Source organism: Camellia sinensis, chromosome 6 (genome assembly GCF_055761805.1).
Source record: "Camellia sinensis isolate YWXY chromosome 6, ASM5576180v1, whole genome shotgun sequence".
In the NCBI taxonomy this organism is placed as follows: domain Eukaryota; kingdom Viridiplantae; phylum Streptophyta; class Magnoliopsida; order Ericales; family Theaceae; genus Camellia; species Camellia sinensis.
Window position 1 is genome coordinate 101,522,272 of NC_138966.1, and position 14,194 is coordinate 101,536,465.

General features: G+C 30.0%; 1 protein-coding gene across 4 annotated transcripts; it reads right to left on the reverse strand.

The window, feature by feature from the left end:
- Positions 1–10,510: 10,510 nt before the first annotated feature.
- On the reverse strand, positions 10,511–13,960 carry LOC114287277 (putative trehalose-phosphate phosphatase D). 4 transcript variants are annotated; one of them, XM_082874323.1, is made up of 11 exons: positions 13,773–13,960; positions 13,399–13,680; positions 13,141–13,281; positions 12,987–13,058; positions 12,737–12,829; positions 11,939–11,995; positions 11,754–11,855; positions 11,585–11,662; positions 11,400–11,469; positions 11,094–11,164; positions 10,511–11,009 (listed from the first exon to the last, which is right to left on the reverse strand). In XM_082874323.1, the coding sequence occupies exons 2-11, from the start codon at positions 13,654–13,656 to the stop codon at positions 10,896–10,898; spliced, it is 1,056 nt and encodes a 351-aa protein (XP_082730449.1). In that variant the 5' UTR covers positions 13,657–13,680; positions 13,773–13,960; the 3' UTR covers positions 10,511–10,895. The 4 variants fall into 4 exon arrangements, 2 of the variants coding, with proteins under 2 accessions (XP_082730449.1, XP_082730448.1); XR_014332706.1 differs by having other exon boundaries at positions 10,681–11,009; positions 11,400–11,473; positions 13,773–13,959; XR_003637860.2 differs by having other exon boundaries at positions 10,681–11,009; positions 11,400–11,473; positions 13,399–13,844.
- Positions 13,961–14,194: the final 234 nt, after the last annotated feature.

The window sequence follows — 14,194 nt, forward strand, 5'->3', positions numbered from 1 at the left end:
TTTTTTCAATGGAATGTGAGTGAGAACTATGTTATTTTTTCATTTATCGGATGTTCCCAGTAATTTAGTAGTGACCAAATTGAACTTAGTTACATCATTCTAGTTGTTGATCACATTCAGAGTGGTAAAATAAATCAAATTGTTTGAGCTTGATTCGCGTTCGGCTAATTAAAATTTCATTTTAACACATTTTAAAAATTTTTAAGTTCACAAGTTAAGTTTGAATAATTTATGATTTAATTTGATAAATTTTTTTTAAATAAAAAAAATTCAAATTACTCAAGTTTTACTCGCTAAAAATTCATTTGATATTCACTTGTTACACAAATAAATTAAGTGACAATACATATTGAAACTCGTGATTCAAAACAAACTAAAAAAAACTTACTAATCCGTCGGACTCGACTCATTTATATTAGATTACAGCCTATTCAAATTATAAAATTCTTGCATTGCCAGTTGTCGATCACTTTCTTCTATCCCAGATGTTCTCTTTTGCTGCCATTGGGTATTACCTGAAACTGGAAAACAGTTATTCTCTCAGACAGAATCATCTGGATCACATCATGATCAAATTGGCCAATGTGAAACTCAACCTACCCTAAGACTAGCACAACATAAAAAATTTCTTTATTTCTTAGAAAAATGGACTTTTCTCAACCATCTAGATGGGGACCAATTTCTTAGAGGGTACACATGTTTTCAAAATCAACAATATTGTAATAATCACTTTTTTTTATATATATTTTATTTATAATTTCATGTGTTGTATTATGAATATACATCAATAGTAAAATTCATTATATCAATATATTATTGACAAATGAAATTACAAGCAAAATGTGATAAATAAAAGAGTTAATTACCTAAAAGTCTTATTTACAAATATTATGATGGCTCAGGTCTTATCTAAGATTTTTTAAACCAATAAATCCTATTTAGTAAAACGAAGAATATTATCAGTTTTTTTCAATTTTTAAAATTAAGAATATTATTAATTTTTTATAGTAATGTTCCAGATAATTGTTTCACTAACTGATAAAAAAAATAGTGCATGCGATTAAACGTTTTTATCTTTCTACATATTGGTTTGATTTAATTATCCAATAAAATAGATAATATTATCAATTTTTTCAGTTTCAAAACTAAGAACATTATCAGTTTTTTCATTTTTTAAGCTTTTTTTTTTTTTTTTTTTTTTATAGGTTTGCACATCAATGTTCCATCATCATACTCCTTTATAGACACAAAATTTTCAGTTTTGCAAAAAAAAATAATTCAAAATTTTCAAAAAAAAATATATTTAGTGTGTTTGGTTTTAATTTTCTGAAAATTGAGTTTTCTACTTTTCGTGTTCTTTTTAGTGAATGTTTTTAAAATTTTAAGTAAATTTATTTATTTATTTATTTTATTTTTTTTAACTTTTTCATATGCACCTTACTAGATATATTTAAAAAGTAAAATATTTATAAAAAATATTTTAAAAAACCAATAAATACACAAGAATATGAAAAATATACTGAAATTTTATTTTATTTTTTGTATTTAGTGAATTTTTTAAAGATTTTTTTTTCACAAATATTATACTTCTTAAATGTATCTACAAATTTTAAAAAAAAAATCTTAAAATATTTAAAAAATTCAATAAAAATACAAAAATCCGGAAAACAAAAAATTTAATTTTTCGAAAAGTGAATCTTGAGTTTCAAAATCAAACAAGATGTAGTTTTTTTTTTTTTTTTTTGGCAAATAATTTTTTTTTTTAATTTGAAAGTTAATGTTTTAAAGTTTTGAAAATCTAAATGTCAAATCATCATATTCTTTTATAGATAATTATAAATGATGAACAATCATTATTTGAATGAGAATTCCGACTATTAAAAATTTAATGGGACTCAAAGGTCTAAAAAATCTTAATCAAGATTTAATGAAGTATAAGTTCACAAGTTAGAACTTGTGTGTAAATGCCCTAAATAAAATGTAGTTATCATAACATTATTGTTTAAAAATACAAGAATTTATTAAATAGGGCCAGGTTTCTCTCCAGTCTGTGATCGGACTGAAGCGTGTTGTTAGACCCATGAGGGCCCATCACGAGTCCCATTTTGATGATCCGAATCTTTTTATGTATAAAACTCGTCGAGTACTCTATTTCTGTAAAAAATCACGTTGATTGGATCTTGATAGTTACTTGACCGGACTAGATTTTTGTTAATGGTAAATATAATTTTAAAAATAAATTGTTGATAAAAATCTAATCTGATCAAGTAACTATCAATATCCGATTAATGTGATTTTTTACAAAGATATAGTACTCGACGAGTTGTATACATTGTACGGTTCAGATTATCAAAACAAAATTCGTGGTGAACCTCACAGACTCAACAGTATCGTCCAGTCAAAGTGGACCAGAGACGAGCTGATTCCTATTAAATATTTGCATGATGGACGCTGTAGAAGTATCTTCCCTAAGCAAATGATCACACGGATCAAAGTTAGAGGTTCATCCCATGGTATAATGTATGGATATAATTAAAAATGGATGGTGGAAGGTATTTTATAATAGGTGATGATATTAGTGTTTCACAGATAAATTTAAAATTTCAAGTGTGAATTTTTTAAATTAAGATCTTCTCTTATTTGGGTATGATTTGTTGGGAGTAGGAAGGATTCAATTCAACTATAAATATTTCTATGTTGCCTCGAAAACACACTTTATAGGAGATTTAAATAAGATTATTTTAGATTGATAGTCATGAATGATGTAGTTCAGACACCACCAGTTTAATGGTTAAAACTTGACTGATCAATTTGTGGGTTTCAAAGTAAGGGCAGCCACTTTTTGTAAATACTGCTAAATTAGGAATGTACTCAATCTATTCCTCTCAAATCCAATGAGAATTAAACTAGACACATGATTTTAGTCATTAGTTATTTGGTTGAAAGTTGTTAGTGTGTTAGTAAGGAAAATTATGCTAGTTGTCCTAATGAAGTGCCCCATTTTCAATGCAAATAATTTCGTTCATCCACCAGCCCTAATGAATCCCGGTTAAACTAATAGACTGCAGTGGAATAACCAATGAAAAATGTGGATAATGTTCATCTGCTTGTTAAGTGGGTGAACTAAATCAGACTCATTCTCGACATATTATTGAAGCTTAAATGATTTAGTTTATTTCAGTTTAAGCACCAATGATGGATTGAATCTAGTGGAAGCCTTTTTTTACACGTCTAAAAGAGAAGTAAATCAAATTAGAGGTTCATCTTCAGCCCATGCTATATCCTATGTGGATTTAATTAATAACAGATCCATGAGGGTATTTTATAATTAAAAATGTTAGAGACTCTAAAAATTTTATCAAATATCTCACATAGGTGTGGGAGACCCACATTGTGTGACTCCCACACTCATGTCAAATATTTAGTAGAATTTTTGAATATCTAACATTACTCATGATATTAGTGTTTCACATCATGAGCTAAGAATGTGAATTTTTTATATTAAGATTGTTGGGAGCAAGAAGGTTTCAATTCAATTATAATTATTTGTATGTTGCCTCCAAAACACACTTTTTAGGAGATTTAAATAAATTATTTTAAAAATTATGGTTATGAATGATTTGCTTAAGGGACCATTGTTCAGTAGTTAAAATTCCTCCTATTAATTTTGAGCTTGTAGTCTTAAACTTGAGAACAATCACTTTGTGTCTGTATAAATATTGTCAAAGAAATCTATCCAATTTACCACTCCCAAAACCCATAAAACAAGAACTAAATTGAGCGTACTTCTGATTTGGTTAAATTTTATTAGTTTAATTTAGTGAGGTTAATTCAGTTGGTTGTTCTCCTAAAGGTCCTTGGGTGAACAAAATCCAACTCTAACTAATAATTGGAGCTTAAATGACTTAGTATATTTAAGACACCAATGATGGGATAAATCTAGTGGAAACCTGTCTTTCACATCTAAAAGAGAAGTAGTTTTCTTCATGTACAGAAAGCATATTGGTGTCCCCATCTAATACCAATGTCTTTCTTTACATCAATCACTTTTAAGTGGAGTCCAACTCTTCTTCAACAATTCATGGATTTCCTCTACCTACAAGTGGGTTTCATTTTCACCACCTAACCCTATGAAAGCAAACATTAAACTAGAAAACCAAATCCATTTAAAAGCAACTTTGAGATCTCAGTGCTCAATGGTGTAGGTCTTCTCTTCTGTTCTTGATCAATGGCATTGTTTCCACCTATTTATTTGTGAGATCTTAAGGTTCTCGTTAGGATTGTTAGGATTATCCATCAACAGGTAGTCTGGATTTTGATAAATACTGAACCTTAATCATTCAGATTTTGTAATATTGTGCATATGTAGTTGGGAATTGACTAATGAAACCCAAATATCGTGAATGTAACCCTAATATTAGAATAAACAACTTGGATCTTATGTTTTTGTACTTGTGATTTACAATTATCTCATTGTACCAGTTGAGTGTTTTTTGATTCAAAACATTAATGATTTTGCCTGTCTTAATTATCTTGCTAGGACATCTAATCTTTGACAGTGACTTTTCTCCAGTTCAAAATCTGACTAGAGTATACTGTTGAGCTTTCATGGACTTACCAGAGTTTACATTGATAATCCGAATCGTTGAATTTGTAAAACTAGTTGAATACTTCATCTCTGTAAAATATCACGTTAATCGGATATCGATAATCACTTGATCAGATCAAATTTATGTCAACAACAATTATGATTTTAAAAATAAATTGTTCACACAAATGAAATATGATTAAGTAGCTATTGATATTCAATCAATGTAATTTTTTACAGTAATAAAATACTCGACAAACCCTATACATTAAACGATTTGAAATGTTGAAAAAGTTACAAATCCAAAATAAGCTCACAATGGGCTGGATTAAAAGAATAATATTAGAGATTACAAAAAAAATATCATAAAATATATCATGAAGATTTTTTATCTTTTAATTAGTGTGTGATATTTTATTATTATATGTATAATACAAAGGTAGAGAATCTTTCATAATTATTTTTATAATATTTTTTTTATAATCCCCAACATTACTCGAATTAAAATGTTCAATTGACTAGTCCAACTAAGGCCGATCCACATCCTAATTTTTCCATGTTCATGTACCTCATTAGTACTCTCCGTCTCTGACAAGATTCTAATGTATGGCCTCCTTTAATCAGACATAAGAATCTCAATAATTCATAATGTGAACACTGACTTAAAATCATAAATATCAAATTCCATAAGCTTTTTGTTAATAAGTACTTTCTATTTTTATTTTTTTGTTGGTGATTTGGGCATAATTGGCTATAATCATTCAAAGAAGATAAAAAAGTTTATAATACTCAGTTACATATTACTTTATTCTCATAATTATCGGTCTTTGGTAGGCAACAATGAAGGCTATATGCCCTACAATTTTTTAGTTTATGATGGTAAATGGTTTCAATTACACAACTTATGCAAAATATAAAATAGATGGAGAATTTTGTATACATTTGGCAACAACACTATGATACAGAATTAATTATCGGCTTAAATAAATATAAAAATGTGTAACCTTTCAACATACATGTTCATGATTAATTTTGTAATTAATTTTTAAGTGTTACATTGCAAAAATGTAAGTGAAGGGTGGCATCAACTTTGCATATTTGGTACTATTTTAGGAGCAATGAGTTTGAATTTTCAATGTTATCTTGCTATGTTTGCTATCCAAAAAAGTTAAAAAATAAAAAAAATCAAAAAATTAAGAAAAAAACAAACCCTAAACCACTAAAAGCATGGGAACAGACAACAAACCTTAAACCTTAAAACAAGACAATATATTTGATTATCCCATGAGTCTTGCTGTCTCTGACTCATCCACGTGTCTTTAGAACCACTATTATGCCTCCCATTGTTGAGTTTCCAGCAGGATGGAAGTGGCAAATGCAGATTTGGTTATTCAGTTTTTAAAATTAAATTTTGAGTTTTAAATTTTTTTTAGTAAATTATTTTAATATTTTAGTATCTTTTTTTAGATGAAGAAATCTAAAAAAATTCAATTAATACAATAAAATACAAAAAAAATATATATACAAATACAAAAATTTGGGTACTTTTTCATTTTTTTGGGGGTTGCATTTATTGAACTTTTTAAAGATTTCTTTACTAACATTTTACTTTTTGAGTACATATAGATTAGATGTATCTAAAAAATAAAATAAAAAATTAATCAAAATATTTTTAAAAAATCACTAAAAGTAAAAAAGTATGAGTTGAAAACTTAAAATGTGATTTTGAAAACTGGACAACCAAACAGAGTTTTTTTATTAATTTTTTTTATTTCATAAATTCAAAATCTAAATACAATCTAAGTTCACGAATTTACATTGTGTTGCACTATCTACAATAAAATTGAAAGAAAATGATGTTTAGAAGGACACTTGTAATGCACGAGACTCCTGTCATTACAAGATCCAAAAGGGTCAGATAATACAACCTTACCTTTCGGTAAGTAAATTTTGATTTGAATTGGTGACGAATAGGTCGCAATAAAATAAATTTACTACTGTCTGCATTAAAGCTCACAATCAAATCAAATATATATACACACACGATAAAGGTTGGTGACTTTTTCTCTTTCCCTCCTATCCTATTGTAACAACCCCGATATATAATTAGCCGTTAAACCGTAATTAAGATTATTAATTAAGGGATTAAGTGAAATTATGTGTTAATTGTGTGTTTTGCATGCTTTTTGAATTTATATCTGTCTATCGTAGGATTATCTATTTAGAATTCTGTTTTAATATGGAAATTGAGGGTCTTATTGGTATCTGACCACAAAATTGACTAGGTCAATGTGTTATTTGGGATTTTTAGAAATGTCTGGCAAGTTTAATTAAATTTTGATTCGGATTCAAATAATTGGAATAAACTAAATTAGGTCAAACAAGATTGATTATAGCTAATCACACATAATTAGCCTAAGCTAAATGAACCTATATAAGGCTCTTATACCTTCTAGAAGTCACTCCGTCATTATTCGTGACCATAAAAAACGTGTGAGAGAGAGAGAGAGAGAGAGAGAGAGAGAGAGAGAGAGAGAGCAACAATTTTGTAGGGGGATTGAAGAATTGGCTTGGAATCTAGCTAGAGATCTGGAAATTTGGGAAGAACAACTTAAAATTCTTGCTAAATCAAGACTTTAGGTGAGTAATCAACTCCCAACTTTTGTGTTTAAGTCACAAATTATGAGAAATCAAGTGAAATAGGAGATAAAGCATGAGAATTAAACTTAGAATGTAGAATGGAAAATCAATCCATGCATGTATGCATAATTCATAGAATTTGAGTTTAATTTTCACTCAATTCTTACATGCAAGCGTTTATTTTTGTTAAAGTGTGACAGCTCAACAAGACTTCGTACATGTCACGTCATATAGTCATGTTTTGAGAAAAAAGAACTCCAACTTAATACATGCATGTTTATGACATGAAGAGAAGAGCATGCTTTTGAAAGAATCGGTTGAATGTTGGGCCTTGATTTTGAGAATCGATCTTCATTCCATGTTCTGGTACAAGTGTCCAAGTGTTTTCTACAAATTGTGGCCCAAAATTCCAGGTTTGAAGCTTTAAACATGTGTTTTGAACTTGGAATCGAATTCTGGAAATTCCAGAATTTGGTCGCATCGCTTGGGCAACCAAACCATCACTCGAGCGTACATTTCGAGCTTTTAGAAGTTTTATAGAGTTTGACGATTGGCTTGAGAGACCAAGAAGTTGGCTCGAGCATAAAATGAGAGCATCCAGTATTTTTGCAGATCAAGGTCTGCTTGAGCGACCAAAACATCACTCGAGCGAACTGTCCTGTTTCGGAAATTTTGCAAAGCGTTTTCAAAGTTTAAAATTGCATCTTCATTGCATCTTAGGCTTCTTGAGCCATGATTAAGCTATAATAATGATGATAAGAAGTAGAAACACACTAAGAAACAAATGTAATAAGTTAAGAGGTTACAAAAAGTGTGTTTCAATGTGTATCCATCACGTGGTTTGTGTAGGTCACGCGCCAATATTCGTCTGTTCTATCTTTTTTTGATCGGCTCGTCTGTTCTATCTAAGTTATCTATTCTGCTTTTAGAGCTATCTCTGTGAGTAACAACTTTGTAAAGATATGTTTGTTTATATGTATTTTCAGATTATACGTTAAACTCTATTTTTCTGAAATGTTATTTTCGAATTAGAATGAATGATTGTCCACTTTCTGAACTGTATTAGTGGCATCTTTAGCATCTATATCTAATATCTGTTATCTGTTACCTGGTACCAGTGTTTCATGTGGGTTCCATTCATGGAACTGATTATGCATAATCAACTATCTGATCTGATTTGCACGTGAGTCTTAATGACCATCTCATGTGAATATGGATTTTTATGACCAATTCGTTTATTCTGCACGTAGGTCGTTATGACCAATCTAATCTGTTAGCTAATGGATGCACCACGTATGACTGTTTACAAATCTGAATATGTATATGAATTTATTCATGTTCTGAATTTTGATTTTTAAATCTGTTATGGATATCATTCATCAAAACCTTTACTTTGTTGTTATTCATTAGGTTCCAACTCATTATTTATATTATGTATGTAGGTGATCAGGCTCGTAACTAGGCTTGAGACATCTAGTCTAGGTCCGTTTTTGTCAACCAACCGCTATGCCTCCCGAGGAGGTTCCGAAAACTTCAAGCGGTCAAGTGAATGTGAACAAGTTCTAAGTTTAAGTTTCTTTTGTTTGGTTTGAACAAACTTTTGTTTTATTTATAATTAGGGCTAAGTCCCTTTTTGTTTATCTGTACATGTAGTAACGTTGAATGAGATCATAATATGTGTAAATATAAGTTCAATTTTTTGTCCCATATAAGTCCGTACACCTCTATGGAAATTGTATATTTTGAAATTAGCTTCCACCAGCCCCTTATTTGTTAATCTGATTCAGAGGCCTTCAGTTACAATGTTAAATTTATAGGGGCGGGTTTAGATTGTGACACCTATAGCCTCCTAAAAAGATTGAGGATGGTAACACTTAAGTCGCAATGAAACAACCTTACTACTGTCAGCATCAAAGCCCACTCAAATCAAATATATATACACAATCTAAAGATTAGTGACTTTTTCTCTTGCCCTTCTATTGTCTCCTAGAAAGATTGAGGACAGTCTTTGCTATAAAGCACTACTTAAATTATAGTTATGTCCTGTTTTTAGGCAAGAAAATTATTTTTCTAAAATCAAATTTATACAGAATCTTTTGTAAAATGATGTGGTAGAAGTACCTTTATAATTAAAAAAACATATTCAATCACATCATTCTGTAAATATTTTGTCTATTTTATTTGTTTGTATGACAATACGTTTTAGGAATTGAATGGATGAGAAACGAAGTGAAGAATAATTTGATGCTAGGTTACACTTGCTTACATGCTGATAAAAAAAAAAACAAGTAAACTATCAATAGTTCCTAATAATCAGACTTAATTCCCATCAAATCTTATTGAAAATAAATCTTGATAAAATTGTCGTCAAAAATAATTTTTTTGTGACAATTTTTTACATATGTCGTTAAAAATTGACAATTAGTGACTTTTTTTTGTCATGATTTTTATAAATTGTCACTAAAACTTACAATTAGTGATTTTTTTTATGACAAATTTTTCTCATAGGACTTATTAGACAATAAGTCTACTTATTAAGACGTACACGTAAGTAACCCAAAAAAAATATATATATATATATATATATATATAAAGAAGGTTATACTAGCTTACAATAAAATCAAATTGTTTGGGTCAAAGATAATTTGGTGCTAATTGGATCTGTCTATGAAAACATGATTTCAATTGTGGTTGGTTTCTTGATTTATTTTTTTATTCTCTTTTTTGTTGAGGCATCGTTTGGTTCGTATCTAAAAGATTTTGTTACTTTTAGACTGAGAAAATGCTTTGATTCTTGATCTCTTTCCCAAGTTAAAAAATTGCTTCCAAGCACATTGAACCATTCAATTTCTTTTATCCTAAAGTTCAATTGTGTATTGAGCCACCTTTTTAACAAGGGATTTATGCATTGAATTATTATTTTTATTTATAATACTAGTTGGACTTTAAAATTGGTTTGGGCATACAAACACTTGCATAACCATTAACATTTCACAAACTAAGGTCCATTGAGGAAGAGCTTTTTCAGGTTTTTTTGGTTATTTTAGTCACAAAAGATAAAATAGGCTATTTTAGTCACAAAAAACAAAATATCACATTCAACCCATAATCATTACACTTTTCTCTCACAAAAAAAATTAAAAAAGCCAAAAAGTCAAAAAGTTTTTCCCAAACCAAACTTTTTAGTCCAGGCTAAAATAGTCAAAAAAGTCAAAAAGTCAACCCACTTCCCAAACGGAGGCTAACACAAGCTTACACGCATACAAGCACACATAGAGAGAGTATTCAAATTCTTCTTAAGATTATTTTTCTCTTTTTTTTTTGTTTTTTTAAATTACATTTTTTTTTTCTTTTTTCCTCTCTACTTTGATCTGGACAATAAAATTACATAATATCAAACCCACCTCTAACAAAATTTTCAACGATGGGATATCACAGCAAAAAGAAGGAAATTTATTTTTGGGAATAGGGTTATTTTTTTCTGTCTTTTACCCTCTAATGAACTCATAGTAAAGATTGTTTCCCCTCTACCAAACGTCGCAAAAAATGCATAACCTATAAGGATAAAGATAAAAAGAAAAATAAGAATAAGAATTAATTTATCGTTAACATGGCAAATTGAATAAAAATAAATGACAAAATAAAAAAATAGCCAAAATAAAATTAATTAATTATATGATGTACTTGCCTCGGAAGGTTCTCGCAAAGAATAAGAGGCATTAGTTTCTTTTGGTGCTTTGGTCACAAGTATGCCAAACCCTTGTCCTCTATCGCGCAACACCTAATAATTATTGTAGGTATCTAAAACATTAAAATAAATTCTTTGTATGCCAAACTTTTACAAAGAAATAACAACAACATATACCTTAAATGCATCCTCATCAGTTCGATCATCTCCAATATACACCGGCAAAACATTATCAGAATTCGCATAACCTAGTAACATACAAAAACATAGGAACATTGTTAGATCATGCTAAGGAGACCATTGTTGTATGCATATAGTTAGTGAAAAGAGTCTTGTTTTTTCTAATTAAATATGACATCCTGTTCACTGTCTGTGTAAGAGTTAATAGATTTTATAGTGAGATAGGGTCCATTGACCCTCTGTTGGAAATCAAATTGGATGTTCAATTCAATTAGATAGAAATGTAACCTAGTGAAAACTCACCTAGTGATTCTAACAAGTATTCGAGGGCTTTTCCTTTGTCCCATTTGATGATTGGACGAATCTCCAAAACCTGTCTTAAACAATAAATTGTAAGTTTTATAAGCTCAATGAGGATCAAATATTGAAGAAAGTTATTGTACAATTATGAGGATCAAATGATCAAGAAATGAATGCCATTATTGTACCTTTCTTCCTTGATTCAATTTGAGTTTTGGGTACTCATTGAGCACTGATTTAACTTGTTCTGCTAACGTTGTCCAACTCTAATATAAATTAAAAAATATAAATTAATTATAACTAAATATTATAAGAAAGATATGTCAAATACATGTTTTTTGGTTTTTTTATTTGTACCGTTTCATCAACACAACGATAGTGTACAGATATACAGAACTTGTTGTTTTCCACTTTAGCCCCTGGGGTAGATTTGGTTTTCTCTAATAAAGCTTTGTACACCTGAAAAAATAAATAAATCCTTAACACATCAACATCAAAAAAATAAATAATTGTTCAATATGTTAAGATGAGAGAAAACAAACCTTATCAATCATGGGTAAAAATTCTCTGGCAGGCTGAAATGGAACCACTTGATTGTCCTGAATAAAACCCAAAATTAACAAAAAAACACCATGTAAGAACTTAAAAAGTAGAGATGGTAGTTAAATTAAAAATTCACTTGCTTGTTAAATAATTCTATGGGCACATAACTAATCGCATAACCGGATCACAAAAAATAACTGTCATAAGATGGTGAGATCCACTATTGAAAAAGGTCACTCCACTTATGTTGTTCTACTTTGGTTGATTGTGTCCGTAAAATTATTATAATTAGTTATAACACTAAAGTCGATGGACACAATTATTTCACTATAATAAACTAGGTGAAACTATTTTAGTTACAGCAATGGTAGGTATCATGAAAAACCTTTCATGAAAATAATCATGAAAGTTTCGTGACCCTTGGATTACATTTAGAATGAAACACCACACACTAATTAAGGTAATCCAAGGATCATAAATTTTTCATGATCATTTTCATGACAAAATTTTCATGATCTCTAACTTTTCCCTTTTAGTTATGAGAAGAACACACAATTTTTTATTTATTTTTTATTTTTTTAAATACACAGATGTGAAACAAATGTGTGAGATTAGAAGCGAGGCTCATGTTTGTCTCCTTTTTCCAAACTACTTTTATGACGAGCTTCACCGTCTAATGACCGAGATTAAGTTATTTATGTGATCGGTTTAGTACTCGTAATTTGCATATAATTAGGCTGGCGTATATATATATATATATATATAACAAATTAGAGTAAGAATATATTAGAACTCACATTTCTGCATTTGCAACCTTTGGATGGTCCCTTGATGTCCATGCCATGACTACCAGCATAGTAAAGCTGTGATAATCTTACAAAGTTATAAACCTGAGAAACATTGACAAATCAAAATCATATGATCAGAAACACGTGAATGTTTTATACATAGATAATGAAGCCTTTTAAAAGTTCAAAACCAAAAAAAAAATTCTCTGCATATATAGACACACACATGTATATATACATGATTTTGTATAAAATGTACCTTGGCTCTGCACCTCCCACTGATTATCGCTGTAGGGAAGTACTTTGCAACGTCCCTTACAGCTTGTCTCATCTGATTCACAAAACCAAAAAAATTCCTAAGAATTTTCCATCGAGAAAATAACAGAGAAAGTTGAGCCAAACAGAAAATTAACCTCATTGGTCATGAAAGCTCGATCAGGGTCTTCGACAATTGGCGAGAGAGTGCCATCGTAATCGAGAAACATTACTATTTGTTTTCCCTTTGATAGATTTACTATCTGCTCTAACATGTCCAAAGCGGAGGGGTGTTGAAGCTTTTCTCGAGAAAATTGGAAGGAAAAGAAAATGAAAGAGTCAGAGATATTACTTATCAAAACACAACCCATTTAAAAGAATGTGGGATAAAATTGTGGGTGAGAATTGAAACGTACAATCCAAGAGTTTTTTATATGATCTTCCTCAGTTTCAGAGGATTTACGAGTTGGAGAAGAAGCTCTCATTGAATCGACCCATGCATGGATCTTGGCTCCTCCGCCGCCAGTTTCAAGCTTACTAAAGAAATTCTTTCTTGGAATGGTGACGCGCCGCCCACCAGGCGGCGGTGGAAGAGGCGGCACTACCGACAAGTTCGACACGGCCACTTCGATGGTGGATTTGGTATCGAAACCCACCACAGTCTGGTTAGTCATTTTTTTTTTTTCTGATCTTGTTACCTGTTCATTCATGGCGTAAAGAATAATGTCAGCAAATCTTGGAATTTACAGCAAACCCATTAGAGGAATTCGGGAATTAGTGTGTGAAGTACCTGAAGGTTTTTGAAAGTTGAGAGAGATGGAAATGGGAATTGGGAGAGAAAAGAGGGGAGAAAACAGAGGTCTCTGTGAAAAATGTAACGTATGAAGTTTATGGGACTCAAACCAACAAGAGAGAGAGAGAGAGAGATGTTGAAACTTGCAAGCCCACTAAACTCACTGATCTCAAATGGGGTCACAAGTCTTAAGGAGGAAGTGGGAGAATTGTCAATTTATAAGGGTCGGTTACCTTTTTTTTTTTTTTTTTTGATTTTCAAAGTTTTTGCTTCTTTTTTTTTTTGCTAAGTAAAAAAGTTAATGTATTTAAAATTTTATTAAAAAAAATTATTTTTTTGTTAATAAAAAAGGTTAATATAATATTTAACCTTTTACGAAAAAATTAACTTCTTTCTCGGCACTTTGCGAAAGTTTTGCC

Excerpts from the sequence above, each read along its gene's own strand:
- LOC114287277 (XM_082874322.1), bottom strand. The coding sequence starts at position 13,692 with ATGAATGAACAGGTAACAAGATCAGAAAAAAAAAAAATGACTAACCAG. Across the intron at positions 11,470-11,584 it reads AATTGAATCAAGGAAGAAAG|GTTTTGGAGATTCGTCCAAT; the intron begins GTACAATAATGG and ends TGTTTAAGACAG. Across the intron at positions 11,165-11,399 it reads ATACTTGTTAGAATCACTAG|GTTATGCGAATTCTGATAAT; the intron begins GTGAGTTTTCAC and ends GTATGTTACTAG.